The following is a 19,447-nucleotide window of genomic DNA, read 5'->3' as shown; positions in this document are numbered from 1 at the left end:
TTGCCTTACTTAGGGAGATGTGAACAGTTAGCCCAAGGAGTGGGTTCTTTAGTGCATACATATGTCATGGTTACATGCAACAGCTAACATCAAACATCAGCTCACCCATTTAGAGTCACAGCTTTATAGGCAGACTGATGATCTGTGTCAATTTTGAACCAACTCACCTGTTTACAATCACTGTAGGTGTGAATGCCCTTTGTGTGATTGGTTTGATCAAGTCTTCTACCTCTAGTGGGTTGTGGGCTTTTTATTTACACTTAACTAAGTACTGAACATTGATTTCTGAGTACTGTATTGATAGACAATCCTGCATGTAAGAAGAAAGTGAATTATTCACTTCCTTTGAAGTTCACTAGCTTTTTCAAACAATTAGGGTAAGCAATCAGTTTTAAAATATGGTTCCGAACCTCTTTACTCCTCTTGATTTTTACTTTTGTTTTTTGATGTTCCCAATAGAGGCAGCTTTTCATTACAACCACACATCTTACTAAGATTCGAAAAGGAAAACAGGGAATGAATGAGAGTTAATTTTGCTCCTACTACTGGGGTTTTAAAGAACATGTTCTTTTTTCTATGATAAAAAAAGAGTTTTTATCTTCTAGAAAGAACACTAATCAAACATTTTATATCTGAGGTAAAGCAGAGAATGATGGGTGATATTAACAGATACTATTATTAACAATTCTATAGTATTTAGCATATACCAGGCATAGTTTTGAGTGACTTACAAATGGTAACTCATTTATCCTCACAGCAACCCAGTAAGCTCTTTTGTGGGTAAAGAAACTGAGTCTCAGAGAGGATAGTGACTTGTTTAAGGTCACAAGGTTATGGCAGAGCCAGTTCACTCAGAAACCTTCTAGAAGTATCAGAATCACCTTGCTCACTAGGAGGCATTCTCCTTCCCACTTCTACATCATCTGGGTTACTTTCCTAAACACTGCTTCTCTCCCACCTCTTTATGGGAGCTGTTTATAACCAAAAGTAGCAATGTTGACTGTTATTGTGTTTTTCTTATTTTAATATTCATAGTTTATTTTTGTTCCTTGTAGTATTTGCATAAACTCTTCAAGAGAGACCATCATAAAGGGCAGCGCTACCATGAGAAACAGATCAGTCTTTATGCTGAATATGATCGACCAAACTTACTACCTTTTCTCCGAGATAGTACCCATTGCCCACTTGAAAAGGTAAGGTACAGACTACCTGACTTGTACAGTTCAGAAGGAATTGTCATTGTTGCTAAGCCATTTGTCATTCTTCCCATCTCTGTATATCCCTATTCAAGGGAAAGACTATTGCTACCAAACCTTAGGTTTTGCCAGACTGCTCTGATGAGAACAGGAGGTCCTTCTGAATTTGATTTTGGTGAGGAGCTAAAGCATTTCTGTGACAGGCTTAATTGACATAAAGGTTTAATGTACATTCCAGGACTCAGTCAACCATCAAACTAAATTGAAATTAAGAGTCTGAGTCGGTGTCCCAAGAGTAGTAGGGTGGCACCTTGGAGTCAGAGCTGGGGCATCAGAGCTGCTTCTGTCCAAAGTCAAAAGTAGTTGCTCCAGTGAGGAATCCAGTTTAATAAGCCAAAATTGATAGCTTAGATCCTAGACCACGTTTGCTCTAAACATCCACCTCTGTTCCTATATTTCACTAACACTGCTATGTTCCATTATTACCTCTTTTTTTTTATCTCTTTCCCATTCACCTATAAATTCTTATAAGGCAAGGAGTATGTCTTATTACTTTTAGAAAAGAACAAAGTCAGTAATCTACATTTGTAAAAGTCTCTGAAGGGCTTCAGTGTTACAGGTCATTGGGATGTCTTCATTAGAGAGAACTTGTCAGTATCTATTGTGGGAAACCTGTGTATTTTACATTACTCTTGTCCAGGTACCCAAAACTATCTTAAAGGAGATAGTCATGATTTATTAATAAAGGATATCATTCTTTTTTCTTAAAAATAAGAATTCTATATATACTTAATCACCTCATATACTATTTTCATATATGTTTACTTATAACATGAAGAAGTTACTGTATGTACTAGAGTAGGTTCCCCAATTAAACGGGTCGTAAGCATGCTAGTAGTGAATGAAGACATGTAATATAGGTTTACCTATTTTGTCTAAAGAGAGACTCATAGAAAGTATGGTCTCTCTCCTGAATATAAAATTAAAAACTTAATCCTGACACTTCCCACCAAAAAATCAATTTCTTGCTCATTTTATGTTGTTTCCTTTTGTTGAGAGGGCAGCTGATATCAAATTGGCAACTGATTGAAGTCTTTAAGAATCCAGGTCAACTTTATTTTGAATTGATTGAAGTCCTTAATCAGTAGTATTTAGCCAGAATTTTGTAGATACCCTGATAGCACATCAAAAACCCTTTGGGGGCCTAGTGTTCCAACGCGAGAGTTTGCGGATTTAAAATTACCACATCTTTTAAATACAAAAATTTATCAAAAGTTTTGTATGGAATTTTTCGTTCTGAAGGACAGATAGTTTGTTTAGAACATCTGCATCAGTTTAAGAAGAAAACAATAAAAAAACTTTATATTTCTGTCATGCTTCATAGTATGTGCTGTGCTTTCAGGTGCTTTGTTACATTTAATCTCTACAGACGTGCTGCTAGATGGATAGAATTGCTTTATACATAACTTGCTGAGTCTTGAGCTAAAAAGTCAAGGGCCAAGACTTGGAACATGGATTTTTAAACTTTAGGCTCTCTATCCTTCTACTATGATGAGGAATCATCTTTCATGTTTAAAATGTTAATTAAAATTACAGCTTAGGTATTCCTTAATATTGTAGGCATCATGAAAAATACAGTCCTTTAAACTTCCAGCCTATCCTTTTTTTCTGTATTACTACATTGATTATTAGGCACTAGTCCTGATTTTGCAAATCTGATTTGATTATAGTTAAAAGCAGAGCATCAGCTTTATAGAGTTGGCAGATTTATACCTGAAATTATGCTCTCTCTCATATCTAATAGCACTCACAAGGTGGCAGTATTTGTGAATTTGGAGGAATAAGCTGGGAGACAAAGTTCATAGATTTTTACTAAAAAGGATTTAAAGAGTGAATAAAAGATGACAGGGTCAAGGTTAGGTAATTATTTAATTTACAGTTGATAAATTTCTATTATTACTCTCAAATTTCTAATTTCCTTACCTTTACTAATCAGAAAAAGGAGAGTTAAAAATTACTTTTGCATCATTTTTTCTCAATTTGTCAGTTTTCTACCTTTTCACTTTTATTTTACTACCACTTTCCCTTTACATCTATATATCCATGTTTCACTACATAGTCATCACAGATTTTTATGCCAAAATCTTTTGCAAAATAGTGGGATGTGACCATTATGTAGAAGCTTAAAAAAAAAGTGCTGGTATTGCTTAAAAATCTGTCTTTGGTACAAAATGAGTATACACAGAATACTCATGAATGTATGTTAACACATGGCAATGATCATGTAGTGAATGAAATACAGTGCCTTTGTGTATTCCTGTCTCCCACTTTAGAAATCTTAGATTCCCTACTCTTTCCTCTAGAGGGAGCACTATGGTCCAGAAACATTTAAGAATCAAAGATGCTCTTAGGCCATATTTGTATTAATAGAAAAATAGTGTGTACTAGAAATACCTTTTTTAATACTTAAAATTTCTAGAGTTTTTCAGATTCTCTTATCATTTATGAAGAGGAGAATTTAAACACTTTTCTAGTAACATTTAATTATTTATGAAATTCACATTTCAGATTATCTTTGAATTTGGTGATACACATCTTCTTGAATTCCTTTCCATTGGTAATTTCGGCTTGCCTTCAAACATTTCTTTCCACATGAATTTTCATTTTTGATAATATATAATAAATGAATTTTGGCATCACTTTCGCTTGAAATGTTCAATAGAGATGGAAAAGTTCTGTAATCTACTCTGTCCAACTTGGCACTAGCCACACATCAGTATTAAGTATTTAAAACATGACAGGTACACAAGGACCCAAATTTTAATTTAAATCAATTTAGATTTAAATAACCACATAGAACAAGTGGCTGTTTTTTTTGGGCAACTTGGCCAAGCCTTGAAGCTGCAAACTCTGATTTGAGACAAGTACATTCTCCTAGTTGAGGAGGCTGGGAGATGTTTTCTCTAAGTCCAGGTGGTCATACACCCATGTGAGAAAGTAAGAAAATTCTTCCATTAGTGTGGAAAGAATGGGAGGAGGATACTAGAGGACAATTAGTGCTCTCTGCCACCTAATTTGAAAGGAATCTTGTGAGTCATTGAATTGTATGCTTTCTTCTCATTGTGACCTTCAGTTATTCTCACTTCTTATTTAAGTGGTGTGTGTACCTTAAAATACCATCCTTGTTTCATTGCAGTTCCTGAGAAGGTGATGCTTGTTTTTTTCCTTTTGTTTTCCCTTTTTTGCTACATTAATCTCTATGATCATTTTTTTCCTGCCCCTTAGCTGGTTTAAAATATATCGCCTACAGAAAAATTTTAAGTCAAAAATCAAAATATCAAAACTAGCTCCTGCTGTTATTTCCCAAGATAGATCACTGAGCAGAAAGAGCTAATTAACTTGAACTGTTCTTTTTATTTCCTGGATTCTTGTTTATAAAACAACCTTGGCTGGTTGTTTTTAAATAACCATTTTAAATATGCAGCCCAGTAAACTTACTCCTGAAATCTTTACTGCCTGCTCACTTCTTAAAAATATGTTTTGCACACCCCTTATGTGTCAGGCTTTGTGCAAAGCATAGGACTTAGAGCACACATGACCCTAGTGAATGGAAATTAAATGAATACTTCAGTTGTCCTGGTGGTAAAGAATTGTGAAGCCATGCTTAAAGTGAATGCCTAGGAACTGGCCTGATGTGAGGGCCATAGGAATATTTGTCTGAGGTCCTTGCCAGGATAGAAAGTGATGAGTGAGGGAAACAGTTCAGCAGAGGGGACACAATGGAGAGGTAAGCAGAGGAAAGGAACCTGCTCTAGGAGAGCAGAGAGAGCTGTGGATGCCTTGTAGGATACCAGAAAGACTCTTCCCTCTGAGTATGAATAGAGCAGTGCAACGAGAAGGTTTTATAGGAGGGCTATGAAATAAGGTTTCCCTGTTGAACTGCACCTGGTTCAAATGCTACCTCTTCTCTGAAGTTTTTCAGAATGGAACCACATGAATTCAGCATCCCTTCTTCTTGCACATAGCTGTCCTTTCATGTTCTGCTAGTTGTGGAATAACATGTCACATCTATCACTCCTCCCTGTACTCCAAGTTCCCATGGTATACTCATGCTGCCTCTACTCCTCCTAAACCTCTTCCTTTCTCCTCGTCTCACAGGTCCTCATTAACATTTTAATTATTGTCATCATCTTTGTATCTTCTCTAACTCAGCCTTCTAGCAACCTGCACAAAGCATAGTAAATGTGTGCCAGTTTATTTAGAATTATTTATCAGCGCGCGCGCACACACACACACACACACACGTGTAGTTATCTGTGTAGTCCCTCATTTCTTCATCTCCTCTTTCTGATCCTTCTTGATCATCATCAGATGTTTTTCTCTCTCATTTTGGACAAATTCTTGAGCAAAGTTCTCTTTTAAACACTGTGAGCTGCAATTATTTACATTCATTCATTCATTTAGGCAACAAATGTTTAGTGGGCATATGGTAAGCTCAATGCTAGGAAAAAGTAACAATGAACAACTTTCCTGAAGCTTGTATTCTAGAGAAAATAAACAGTTTAAACAAATGACTATAGATTTGATGGGAAGCAGTGCTGTAAAGAAACTTGAAGTAGCATAGAGATACTACTAGGAACAGTCCTTTTTTTCAGCATATTTTCTGCCTTTGCTCATAGAATGTTCTGAGTTACTTCAAATATTTTGTCAGTGAAATTGTGTAGGATTCAGTAACTCTAAGAGGCAAATGAGTCTGCCAGCAAGACCCTAGGAGATTTGTATTTTGTTTATTTTGTTGCAAAGAAAAGCAGTGGAAAAATTCTTTCAAGTTTATAAGTTTAAGTGGCTATCAATATTTATTTTTGTCTGCTAGCCCCATAGTGACATTTTTACTCTGCTTTAATTGAAGGCTCTTGAGATCTGTCAGCAGAGAAACTTTGTAGAAGAGACAGTGTATCTTCTAAGTAAGTAACTTTTATTCATTTTGGTCCCCATAAGCAAATAAATGGGGTGACAACCTGATGTAAATTGTGTATGAATGGACAGAGATATTAGAACAAAATAACAGAAGTTCAAGCCTATTTTGTACAAGAATTCTATATATGAAAAAATATTTCACAGAACAATAAAAGGGAAGTTAGTGAATAAAGATATTGAAAGAACATACTAGCAATATATAATAAACAACAAAATGTAAAACTGTCACACCACAACATAGATTAAAATTGTAGATGGGTTAACTTTTTTTAAAATTACCATTATAATGGTAAAAAAAATCTTCATTTTCAAAACCCATATCCTAAACAATTGGAGGAAATGCAATTGAATATGGAGTTTTTGAGCGAAAAGAGAACTTTTTAATAGACTGTAGTTGTGTCGTTTGTCCCTGGTCTTCAGGTTCCCACTTCCACAAGTGTCATAGCTCTTATACCCTGCATACCAAGACACAGAACTTCTTGTCTATTCGTGTTCCTCCAGAATGCATCAGGGCAATGCAGGTTTCACTGAAAGGCTCACAGGGAACCCCTGTGCAGGAATTGGTGGCATACAGCAGAGTTCATGTGAGCTGCCTCTCTAGTGTCATTTACCAGCCCACCCCATTAGTGTTTTACCACTTCACATCTTTCTCTCATACCACACTCACTGCCTTTGGCCTTTGTTGGAAAATGATCCATATCTTCTGTTTCCTTTTGTGCACAGGCAGCTCCATGGGTGCTCAGCAATAGACATGGAACTATCCAATTATGGGACCTACCTTCCTTAGTAGAAGTGCTTATGTGGCTATATTTTGTTACTTAAGTGTGTATTTGGGATTCTGATCATAACCTCAAGTAACTCATTGTTTTAGTCAGCTTTTTCACTGTGACTAAAAGACCTGACAGGAACAATTGTAGAGGAGGAAAAGTTTGAGGGCTCATGGTTTTAGAGGTCTCGGCCCATGGACAGCAGGCTCCATTCCTCAGGGGTTGAGGTGAGGCAAAACATCATGATGGAAGAATATGGGGTGGGAAGCAGCTCACACGACAATCAGAAGCGCAGAGAAAGAGAGATTCCACTCACCAGATATATGTGCCCATAGGCGCACCCCCAATGACCTACTTCTTCTACCTACACCCTACCCATCTTCAGTTATCAATAAGTTAATCCCTGTTAGGGGATTAATTCACTGAGTGGGTTAAGGCTCTCATAACCCAGTAATTTCACTTCTGAATATGCTTGCATAGGTTTCACACATGAGGTTTTGGGGGATACCTCACATCTAAACCATAACATGAGGGGACAAAGCCAAGGCAGAGACCTGATCACCCTCCACTGAATAAGGCTTTCAACATGAACTGTAGTAAAAACTGATCTAAATTATTAAAACAATTGAAATACCAGTGGACAAAGTGTATAAAGATCAATAATTAGCTAATAGAAGCATAGCTGATAAATACTTTTCTCTCATGAAGGTTATTGAATGGCTTTTCCTAGAACCTGGAAAAGAAAGAAATGAAGTAACCCACTAAAAATTGAGTCACACTTTTACCCAATAAGCAAAATGCAGAACCACCTTAAAGAGGCAGAATGATTTCCAAGGTCTCTCAATGTCTAAATTGTATCTGAATGTGAAGGTATTAACATTGACTAAAAAAGTACAGATCTGTCAAAAGGCAGGCAAAATCTGGCATCCCTGAGCTCAAATTTCATCTGTATTATTTAGTAGCTGTATGATCTTGGCAAGTGCCTAACATATCTACTCTTCTTCTGTAAAATAAGATCATTAGTAGAACATCCATCATAGTATTATAGTGATGACTAAATGATTAATTTATGCGAGCACTTAAATATTTGAGTACTCTGCATGAAGTGAACACTTAACAAAAGATGTTTACTATGTTGTGGGTAGTAAATGCTAATGTCACGTAAGAAAATATGCTTTTGTCTTAGCTTTCAAACTGTGTAAACAAATTAAGAAATATGCTGTTTCTCTTTAACATAAATGAAGTCTTTCTCACTTCCTTACCCCTCTAGGCAGGATGGGCAATAGCCGAAGTGCCTTGAAGATGATTATGGAGGAGTTGCATGATGTTGATAAAGCAATTGAATTTGCCAAGGAGCAAGATGATGGAGAACTCTGGGAAGATCTAATTTTATATTCCATTGACAAACCACGTAAGTAGAAAAGTCATCTGTGATTATAATTGCTTTCTAGTTAGTTATTTCTTAATAAGAATTATCTCAGGATACATTGAGTCAAAAATATGGCAAGGTCTCTACAATAAAAGCAGACCTGTTGTAAAGATTCCTAAGACCCCTGTGCAGAAAAGGCTGGAGCCTCATCACTTTGCATCACCCAGGTGTGACATGGAACAAGTGGTTTACAGCTTATTTAACTGTATCCCCAGGAGGCACATTTCTGGGTTGGGTTTTGGTTTTAGTTTGTGTATAGGGGGCATTTATTATGAAAGTACATAGGCTTTGCCACTCTCTATGGTACTGTTGCTTGATGCTGGTCATATTTTGATGTTTGCATGGTAGTATTCAAACTTTCTTCTACCCCATTTTATTAGTGCAGCACCAGGAGCTTTTATTTGTTGGCCCTCAGATTGATCATTTGCATTGGTTCTCCTCCCATTTTGGAACAAAAACAGTCACCTAACAGTAACCCAAGTCCTCTTTTGAAGATGTAGAAATGATTTAGAAACTAGCAATGCGGTTTAAAATCTTTTGTTTTGTTTTGATGGGGAGTGGTAAGGAAGGCTTTATGTTCCTACACCATAATCTGAAATTGGCTTGATGACTTTATGTCTTGAAAATACAAGGAATCTAATTTAACATGATAAAGTAGTAGTTTAAGGACCTTAGGAGGCCAGATGAATAGCATAGACCATATCATGAACTTGGGCCTGGCCTGGGTTTGAATTTGGGCACATTACTTGCTAATTTTGTGACCTGGGTAAGTTTAACACCCTATTTCCTTTGTCTGTAAAATAGAGACATGCAATTACTTTATAAGATACCAAGGCATATTATATAATATTATATAATAGCTGAGCCACGGGAAGTTCTCAAAAATATTAGTTGCATCCCTTTGACAGTACTGGCTATATTTTGAAGACAAAGATTTGAACAGAGGTGATCATTTGTTCAACTGTTTTTAAACTGTTCTCATTTAGTTTCTCTTTTATGTCTTAAGTTAGTTCTTGAAAATTTAAACTTTAAAGGAAAACTGGTTCTTAAGAGCTTAGAAAATCAATTTTTTCCATATTATTAGTGCATTATAATTGTACATAATGGTAGAATTTGTTGTTATATGTGTACATGCACAATATAATTTTGCCAATGTCATTTCCCATTTCTCTCCCCTTCTCTTCTGATTTTTCACGAGATTCTCCCACACCTTTCTTTTCCCTTTTTCCTCTCTAGCTTCTACATATAAGAAAAAAAAAAAAACACAATAGCCCTCAACTTTCCAAGTTTGGTTTATTTTGCTTAACATAATATTCTCAAATTCCATCCATTTTCCTACAAATGGCATAAAAAAATCCAAGTGGTTTTAATACTTACTTTGAAAGAAACAATGTTTTTAAGTTACTTTTGGTCTAAAGTTGCATTTTGTGTAATAAAATACATTATAACATTGCTTATGTGTTAATTGTTTTGTGTGGTATTCTGTAGCATTTATTACTGGCTTGTTGAACAATATTGGCACCCATGTTGATCCAATTCTGCTGATTCACCGTATTAAGGAAGGAATGGAGATTCCCAATCTGAGAGATTCCTTAGTTAAAATATTGCAAGACTACAATTTGCAAGTAAGTATCCTTTTTTGGCTTAATTAGTGGCTTGCTTCAAGATAAACATTTCTAAGGTTTATGTTAGATATTAGTGAGGTTTAAATTTCACAGTGACATTTTATTTAGGCCCAGATAATTGGAAAACTTCAAATAGATTAACTGAAGACATCACCCCTTCAGGAAGCCATTTGATTCCTTAGCCATTCTCAGATTTTCTCTTCACATTGAGAAGGCATTTTTACATTTATGTATGAAATCAGGCCACCCAAACATCATTAGGGAGAATAAATATTGTGTCCATTTTGGAGAAATAAAAAAATATTTTTCAGTAGTTAAATAATTTTTGTTGAAGCCATTTAGTAATCCATTGTCCAAAAAGGTTGAAATACAGGATTCTGTTTAACCTTTGTCTGTTTGCTAGAATAGCACAATTTTATTATCCCTGTTAATTCAGAATTTGTGATAAGAAAAGTGAAACCCATTATTTTCATATAAATTAATATGCTAATTACAAAGCATCCTGATGTTTTCCAGAACACTGGTAGTTTCCTTAATATTTGAAACTGTTTAAAACACATAACTTTAAATGTTCACACTGTATTCTTTCTCTAATTCACTTTAAAATGCGTTTTTGTTATAATGGATAATTCCTGGAATTTGGTAAGAGGAGCATTATAGGGAGAATTTGTTGGACAGTAATCTCTAGAAAGAGTGAAGAGTACCTAGCCATCTGCGGAAACTCAGGTGACAGCCTTAGGTAGAAGGCTAGGTGAAGAGAAAAAGTTGAAGGAAATTTAATGTCATAGAGAATGGATGTGAGAGATGTGAAGGAATGACAGAGCTAGAGAGACAAGAGGTTATAGCTAGGGAGTGTTGATACTGTTACTGTTGCAATTTCAAAAAATGGGGCAAAGGTAAAGGTCACTGAAGTAAAATTGGTCAAGAAACAGAGATCACAGCCTTGACTGAGGCATCCAAATGGATATTGAGGAGTAGTGGAAGGAGGCAGGGTGCTATTAGACAGGCTTCAGCATCCTCAGTGAACTAGAATGTTACCCATGTGGCCCACAGGCAGCTTTGATGACTAGATGACACATCTTTAAGAGGAGACATTTTTCTTGCAGCTGGGGATATGAGACATCAGGAATCCTGCATGCTAGGAAATAGGATTAGTTGGAGAGAAACTGGTATTCAGTTAAGCCAAAGAGAGGAACTGTTCTGCAAAATGCTGAACAATATGAAGGTCTTTATTTTTAGTGGGATTGGAGGTTTGCAGATGACCCAAGGGAAAGATTAATAGGGGAGGAAACAGGGAAGAAGGAAATAGAACATAGGATGGGTTTGTAGGTGAGGGACTACAAGGTGCTCCCACCGTGTGCAGTGCCTTACGAATGCAGAACAGTGATTCAGGCAGGACATTCAGTAGCGCCAAGGCTTGAGAAGACATGCAGGCATCTTTGAACAACTATACCCAAGAGCGAGATCCTTCAGCTGTAGTGCATGAAGCTTAGCCTTTGGTGAAAAATGTGCCCTTCTCTTTTCCCATCTCCACACTGCCTGCAAAATCACCTGATAAACCCCTCTTATTAGGCTCTTATTCCAGAGAACCAAGTGCATGGATACCACTGTAATCTCACTGCTCATTCATTTTTTTATGAACAAATTTGAATAGTTGTGAGTCAACTGGAAATAATTATTACTAACTGCAAAATGAATTCTGAACATAAAAATTACCCACTAAAACATCTGCTAAATCAATATTTTATCCTTTTAATTGTATTTTAAGATATTCTGAGAGCTTTTCCTTAAGCTGTGTAAATATGCAGTTGGGGTAATATGTTTGAGGCTCAAAATTATTTAGCCAGTGGGTCCAAAGAGCTGCTGTTGCCTAAAATTCCCCAAAGAGCAGCTTCTCAACAGGAGAGGAAGAGACCCACCCAGAGGGAAGGTGGCAAAGCATGTGGAAAATGCCATATCTTTTGTCTCCACAGGAGCTCAGAGGTTTTATTGGAGAATATAGTGAAAACATGGTCTACTGGAGAGGTTTTTCAGAGAATCCCAGGGAATACTTCCTACTCATGGATAAAGAAAGGATTTAGGATTTTTTTTTTTTTTTTTTCCTATGGGAAAAGGCTGCTCTTTTTCATTAGTGGCCATTTATTTATTTTCTTTCCCTAGGCAACCTACTAGGGTTCATTGTAAAAATAACTTAACATCTCTTTATAGAGCCTTTTGCACTTTTCAGAAGAGTTTCACATACATGTCTTTTACTTGATTCTACTTAGCCTTGTTTTTTATGTTGCATAAAACTATAGTTGATTTTTTACAAGTTCTCACTTAGCAAAATAAAAACTTGAAAAATTATGTTAATCCCAAAAATTGGAGGGAAATTTTGCATGTCTGTGAATTTCCAAGAATTTTTGACAAAAACCAGCCCCAGTAAACATAGAAATCCAGGGTCATATGTTAGAGAGATACTGTTGCAGAGTTTCTCTGCACCTGCTAATATACAGTGGGAATAGCTAAGGGGAGATGTACAATCAAGTATGAGCATTTGAAATTATTTGGGCATTGAAAATGCTTTGGGAGATTATTCCATTAGCTAGTTGTTCATTGGAAAGAGGATAGAGAAAGTTATGGGGGAGAAACTTGAACGACTCTTCTGATTTTAAAGTTTGGTATTTTCTAAAATATAACATCTCTCTTCAGCCTAGGTTTAGCATCATTAGGCAAGTTAGATGCCTTTGACAAAGTTAAAGAAACTACATCATCAATTTAGTTTAATTTATGGCAACCTCCTATTACCTTGTAAGTGTAATTACCCTATTTATTTTTATTTTTTTGGTACTGGGGATTGAACCCAGGAGCACTTTTCTATTGAACTACATTCCCAGTCCTTTCTATTTTGTATCTTGAGACAGGGTCTCACTAAATTGCCTGAAGCTGGGCTTGAATTTACGATCCTCCTGGCTTAGCATTCCCAGGTTGCTAGAATTACAGATGTGCACCACCATGCCTTACTGTCCAACTTAATTTTAAAAATTTCATGAAGTCAGTAAAAAGAATGTAGCTTGTATTGTATTTCATAAACTTAAAATGTTCCTAAGCTTGATTTCAAGAACAAATTACATTCATCTTGACACAGATGTTTTCCAAAATATGTAGTATAAATAATATTTTTATATTTTCTATTTTTTAAACATTTTTATTTATAAATTAAGCATTTTTTTATTTAGCATTTATATTGTTTCCTGTTGTTGAAGAAATTTTTTTTCTTAACAGTTTCAGCATCTTTGTTTTAAAACACCTTTTGGCAGTCTTCTTTGACAAATATTTTATTTTCACAACAGTCCTGTATGAGCTGTCATCTCCATTTCACAGAGTAGAAGACAAAGTGTCAAAAAGGGTAAATGACTTATCAGTCTGGGAAGGTGACTAGCTAGGTTTGAACCCAGATCTCTTTGCCTTTTTCATCCAAAACTGTATTAGTTTTTTTTTTTTTTTTTTAAAGAGAGAGAATTTTTTAATATTTATTTTTTAGTTTTTCGGCGGACACAACATCTTTGTTTGTATGTGGTGCTGAGGATCAAACCTGGGCCACGCGCATGTCAGGCGAGTTCACTACCGCTTGAGCCACATCCCCAGCCCTGTATTAGTTTTTATAGCCACCAATCTACCAATTGCAGTCCATCCTTAATTTTTCATTATGGGTATTGCAGGCAGGGAGGTGATGGTAGTAGCAAACCTGTTTTAACTTGCCCTGAAGAGGGAGCTGATGTGGAGAAACTAGCACTTGCTAAGTCCTGAGTCTGAGCTTTCACAAACCAGGGCATGATCCTGAGCAAGTCATTGCATATCCCTGGGCCTCTGTTTCCCCACACTTACTCTAGACATCTCCATGCCTACCAGAGTTATTTTCCTATACATTGGCTTCAACCCCTATATTTCTTACATCTTTACTTTGAAATCCACAGAAAAATGACGTAAGAGAAAATAGTGACTTTCTTCTCATGTGCCTTTTGGTGGGGGCATGTGGGTTTTTTACTCATAGTATATAAGCTATTAACTTTTTTCCTAAGTTTTTAAACTTTAAATCCCTGAAATAAACTTTCTTCTCAAATTTTTAGCTTTGCCACTTCAGGATGACACAGAAGGCCTATGACCAACCAGATTCCTTAATCAGTTTTCTGCATGCATACTTTGTGCTGTTGTAAATTTAAATACAATTGTAAGATTGTTTTTGAACTAACTGTGAAACCTGAGAGTCTATTTTCCATCTTATTTCTGCTGTTCATCATCTTTGATTATAATGCCAATCAAAAGCAAAGCTTTTTCAACTAGAATTCAAGTTCCATGACATTGGTCTAAAGGATTAATTAGAAAGGAGGGAGAATGTTTCTCAGTCCAGCTCTCTATCATTCTGGGACTTGTCAAGCCATGTAACTGTCTATCATTTGCAATTCTAGTGATAAGTATTGTGGTATGAACAAGACAATTTCAGCAAAAAGTCAATGTTCAAAAACTTCTAAAATAAAGATTTTGGTGCATTGGCACATGCCTGTAATCCCAGCAACTCAGGAGGCTGAGGCAGGAGGATCACAAGTTCAAAGCCAGTCTCAGCAACTTAGCAAGACCCTGTCTCAAATAAAAAGATTTTTTAAAAAGGCTAGAGATGTGGCTGAGTAGTAGCGCACCCCTGGATTCAAAAAATAAAGATTTCAAAAACCCAAGCTATTTTTGGATGGCATTTTTTTCCCCATGGTAGCTGATTCTATTGAACCATACCTTCATTTATGTACAGTTCTTTCATTGCTTTATAAAATGTCTATGAATCTGGTGTTCTGCTTTTGATTGGAATTGTTATGGATGATGAACTGAAGAGAAACCAGAAGGAAAAGATAGAGTGCATTCAAGGTTTCATGTTGATTTTCAGCTGTCTTAGAAATACGTTTTTAATTTAAATTTATAGCTGGACAGAATATACAAGTAAATTGCATATAGAAACTATAGTTGATTGTCTTGAAAAGTATGAAGAGGAAGGAGAGAATAAAGGTCATGTTAATAAAGAATTTAGAAAAACTTAGAACCATGAAGAGACCCAAGGGTAATTGAGAAGGATGTGGGAAGAAGTTGGCTCAAATATTTGGATAATCTTGGAAAAAAAAGAGTTAAGTCCCATAAGGAAAATAAGTCTCTGAAAGATATTATACTTCATAAGAAATGTTAAATATTTTTTAAATGGAAACAATGTTATTACAAAGTTGAGTAAAGAGAAGACAGTAATTTATCTTTGGTGAAATTTTTACAAGCAATAAGGATAACAAAGATTAGTAGTGGTGCTGTTTATGTACTGGACAGAGATGTTTCAAAGATCACAAGGTGTTTCAAACTGATTTTGATTTCTGAAAGTGACATCAGAAGCTTTCTAACAGAATAAGAAACTATGGGAAAACAGGAGGAAACAGGCAAGGAAGATTTTCCTGGTTAAAAGTGACTTCATCTTGCAGTCAGCATGCTTTTGAAAATAGGAACTACCTAGGTAAGAAAAGGGACATGATCCTTAAAACTGAATAAATATTTTTTTTAATTACCCCAAAGTAATGGGAGCACTGTAGTACTCAAAGAAAGAACAGCAGTGATTGTTTCATTCTGGTCATTGAAAACTTGGTAACAGGTGAGCTTGCATGTGCCCTAAATATGTAAAGAACACCAAACTTACAAGGATAGTAGGAGACAGGTAGGAGATGATGATCCACAGTGGGAAAACAGGCAACAGTCAGAATTCAGCAGTGTGAATGTCAGAAAAGCAGGAAGATGACCCTAAGCCAGCTGCTGCAGCATCTGACTTTTAACCAGAAAGGATTTTATAATAAAGACATGCATGGTAATTGCCACATATGAACTTCTAGGGGTGAAATCAGTGTCAGCAGCACCTTTTTCATGAATTACTAATAGAATTGCTGCTGGAAATGCCTAGTTACCATAATCCCTTGTCATGTGTCAAATAATGGAAAACAATGCCCGAATAATATTGCATATAATCTTATACCTTCCACTTAACCATCTTTGCTTGCCTTCAAATTATTATAGATGTTGCAGAGTGAATGACTACTTTCTACAGTTTATTTATTTATTTTTTTAAATATACCTACCTGGCATCATATCAAAGAAACAAAATTTTTTTATATTTCTCAGACTTGGAGCCTTGGATTTTGATCAGATAAAGGATAATCAGATAATATAATAAGCTGCATTTTTATACTTTTCCTTCTCATGGCTGTTTTCCTCTGAATACTGAAATTTTTCCTAAAAAATACCAACAGCAGATGAGGTAGAGAGGGAAGATGGGAGGGGAGGGGAGGGGGGATAGTAGGGGATAGGAAAGGTAGCAGAATACAGCAGTCACTAATATGCCATTATGTAAAAATGTGAGTGTGTAACCCATGTGATTCTGCAATTTGTATTTGGGGTAAAAATGGGAGTTCATAACCCAATTGAGTCAAATGTATGAAATATATCATGAGCTTTGTAATGTTTTGAACAACCAATAAAAAAAAAGAAATACACTATTTTGGAATACTGAAAAAAAAATACCTTTTGCAGGCAGACAGAGTATACCTATTTAGAAAATCTAATCCTGCTGAGGAGACGGTTCCTTGTCAGTTTGCAGTTTTTGCTGTTTTCTTTTTAGATTGCAGACCCAGTGGCCTCTGTCTAGACTGCTAGCTCGTCCTTTCGCCTGAATTATTTATACAGTAGGCTCTGAACACCCCCTGAGGGTTGGAGCCAATTCTTTTTGAAACATTTCACTGAAGATATTGTGACTAACACTATTTTTCTGAAGTTTTTTATTTTTGTGATAGAGGCTGAGCAGCTTTGTATGTTTGCTTATCAATTTTCTTTGAGTTTTCTGACATCAATATTTCTTAGATGTTTTTCTTGGTATATTTCTCTTTCTGTGTGCTTTAATGATGTCTTAAAATCTTGATGTTTTTAAATGAATTAAAAGCTCCATTTGTAGAATTTTAAAGAAAACTTCATAAACAATTTCCAATTAACATAATACTAGAATGTAATCTCTTCCTCATCAGTACTAGTAATCTAGATATGTAGAAATGTAATTTAGGCATTAGTTCTATTTTCTTGAATGTTTGCTTTTATAAATGAGAAAGGCCTTTGACTAGATTCACCCAAATCCAGCACTCTTGTTGATTTTTAAGGGTACACACGGCTATTGTAGATGGCCACTTCCTTGCTTGCCTTCCCCAGTGGCATGAATTTAAGCCTCTGGGAAGTAAAGTGCCCTTCTTGGGTTAGAGTTGATGTTGATGTCAGGATGAAGAAAGTCAAAAGTTCATCCCTGCCAGGAGCACTTGCTGGGACCCACAGCCACATAAAGTCACCTGCTTCTAATCAGCATATTATCCACATCCAGTGCCTTGTGATAGGAACTCAGTACACCTTTGTGAGTGAATAGATGGATTTATGAAGTATATAATTTTGGAATAGCAGGTTTACCATTTTGGGCAAAGATCTGAAGATGGAAGGAGCAAGTCATGTAGGGGCTAGAGTGCCAGAGAATCTGTATGAAGAAGCCTTATAAGATAACATTAGGATTTGTTACTACAGGGCCTTCTTTGCCAGACTTTGGAATGTGTAGTTGATTTTAAAAATGCTACAGGAGCCAGGGGTTGGTGGTATACATGCCTGTAGTATTCCCAACCACTCTGGAGACTGAATCAGAGGATCACAAGTTTCAGGCCAATTTGGGCAACTTAGTGAGACCCTTTCCAGGGGAGGAGGGGAAAAAAGGCGGCGGAGGGGGAGCAGCAGCCAGTAATGTCTGATGTATGGATCACAGCCACAGAGCTCCATCTAGCAGTAGTTTGGAGGAAAGAGGGTACTAAGGACAGGAGAACCAGTTAAGTACCTCTTTGGAGTATTTGAGGCACATGAATTTCCTGAACCCTAATAAGACATTCCACCCCTCACACACAACATTTGAATCTATTTAAGATGGCTTTTCTTTTTAAATGTGTACATTAGATTCTGCTTCGTGAAGGCTGCAAGAAGATTCTCGTAGCCGACTCCTTGTCCTTACTGAAGAAAATGCACCGAACTCAAATGAAAGGTGTTCTGGTTGATGGTGGGTAAAGTTGAAACAATCATATGGAACTGTATGCCCGGCTTTTGGAAGCCCAGCAGAGATAAACAGTGCATAATCCAAATTGTGTGTGTTTTCTTACAGAGGAGAATATCTGTGAGTCGTGTCTTTCCCCCATCCTTCCTACTGGTAAGGTGGTTGGGAGGGAAGACAAATTTCCCAAATGTGTATTAATGATAAATGGAATTAAAATGTTGAAGTTAGGTAATTACTGTTTATAAAATTATATGACTCATAATAATCCAGTTTAGGAAAGCATTTTAGCCCACAGCCCAACTTAGTTGAATGCTGGTGTTGCCATCTGCACAGTTAAGGTTCCTGAGTTCTAGGGTACACCAGCATCAGCTGGCAGCCTGGGGAGAACCCACAGTGCCAGCCTAGGGGCTGAGAACTGTTCTGACAAGCTCCCAGGTAATATCAGTGCTGCTGATTGAGGGGCTCTTCTTTGAGAACTACTGTTCTAGAGTTAAATCAGACCAAATTAAAAATCCATATTTTAAATTCCAAGGTGGAAGAACCATGTATCTCTGCAAACAATTTATAGGTAGATTTCCCTTAGTTTTTTTCTCTGATGTGTAGTTCTAGGCACCAGGTTATTTCACATTTCAGTGGAAACATAATATCTGATTGGAACTGTGACTTTTTAAAAAGATATAAGCTTTTGCTTATTTCCTTTTCTTGGTTTTGTATATATTTAGGTTTCTATTACATATCTTCATGTATAATAAGAAACTCCTTACTTAAGGATCACTGTGACTTGAGAAAAGGAAAATCACTTCATTTGAAGGTAGAAATTAAAGCATGGTTGTCAGGATTCTAAAAAATACTTCATGGAAATGTCCTAAAGATGTAGTTGACCTCACATTTACTTAGCATTAAGGGATTATTTAACAGAGCAGTAGCATAAGAAGTCAATTCAACCTAGGTTCTTTTCTAGAGGAAGCAGGTTTGGATTTTTAAATGCTTCTGCTAAAACTTGCAATGGGCTTAGAGGAAGAAGTGAGCTTTGATAGTGTTTTAGGCAGCATTTCAACAAAGCAGCCTCAACACCCTCACTGTACAGTCCAATTCCCGACTCCATCTGCTAAGGGCTGTAAATCTTACTAGAAACAAGACGACCACACTGAGCAGGAACAGGAGAATGGATGTGCCCCAAAAGGAGTGCAGTAAAACCCAGGATCACAGCCATGGGGTGTTCTAACCCAGGTCTGCCTCTGACACTGGGGAGGGATCTTGGCCACAGGTCAACTAGGAAAGCATTTCAGTAAAACCACAAACCTGACTTCAGTGTGTGGCGCACCAAATTA

The 19,447-nt window shown here is 36.4% G+C and overlaps 1 protein-coding gene across 2 annotated transcripts in view; it reads left to right on the top strand.

Moving 5' to 3' along the window:
* The window catches only part of Vps41 (VPS41 subunit of HOPS complex), a 159,178-nt gene that overhangs the window by 137,809 nt on the left and 1,922 nt on the right, over positions 1 to 19,447 (top strand). For both annotated transcript variants that reach the window (XM_027939644.2, XM_071614102.1), the window contains 6 exons: positions 1,056 to 1,193; positions 6,106 to 6,160; positions 8,211 to 8,351; positions 9,858 to 9,994; positions 18,023 to 18,122; positions 18,225 to 18,269. In XM_027939644.2, coding sequence (XP_027795445.1) covers positions 1,056 to 1,193; positions 6,106 to 6,160; positions 8,211 to 8,351; positions 9,858 to 9,994; positions 18,023 to 18,122; positions 18,225 to 18,269 — 616 coding nt within the window. The remainder of the gene's footprint in view (positions 1 to 1,055; positions 1,194 to 6,105; positions 6,161 to 8,210; positions 8,352 to 9,857; positions 9,995 to 18,022; positions 18,123 to 18,224; positions 18,270 to 19,447) is intronic.

This window comes from Marmota flaviventris, chromosome 1 (genome assembly GCF_047511675.1).
Source record: "Marmota flaviventris isolate mMarFla1 chromosome 1, mMarFla1.hap1, whole genome shotgun sequence".
In the NCBI taxonomy this organism is placed as follows: Eukaryota; Metazoa; Chordata; class Mammalia; order Rodentia; family Sciuridae; genus Marmota; species Marmota flaviventris.
Note: the sequence above shows the minus strand (reverse complement) of the source record. Positions and strands in the feature narration are given on the sequence as shown.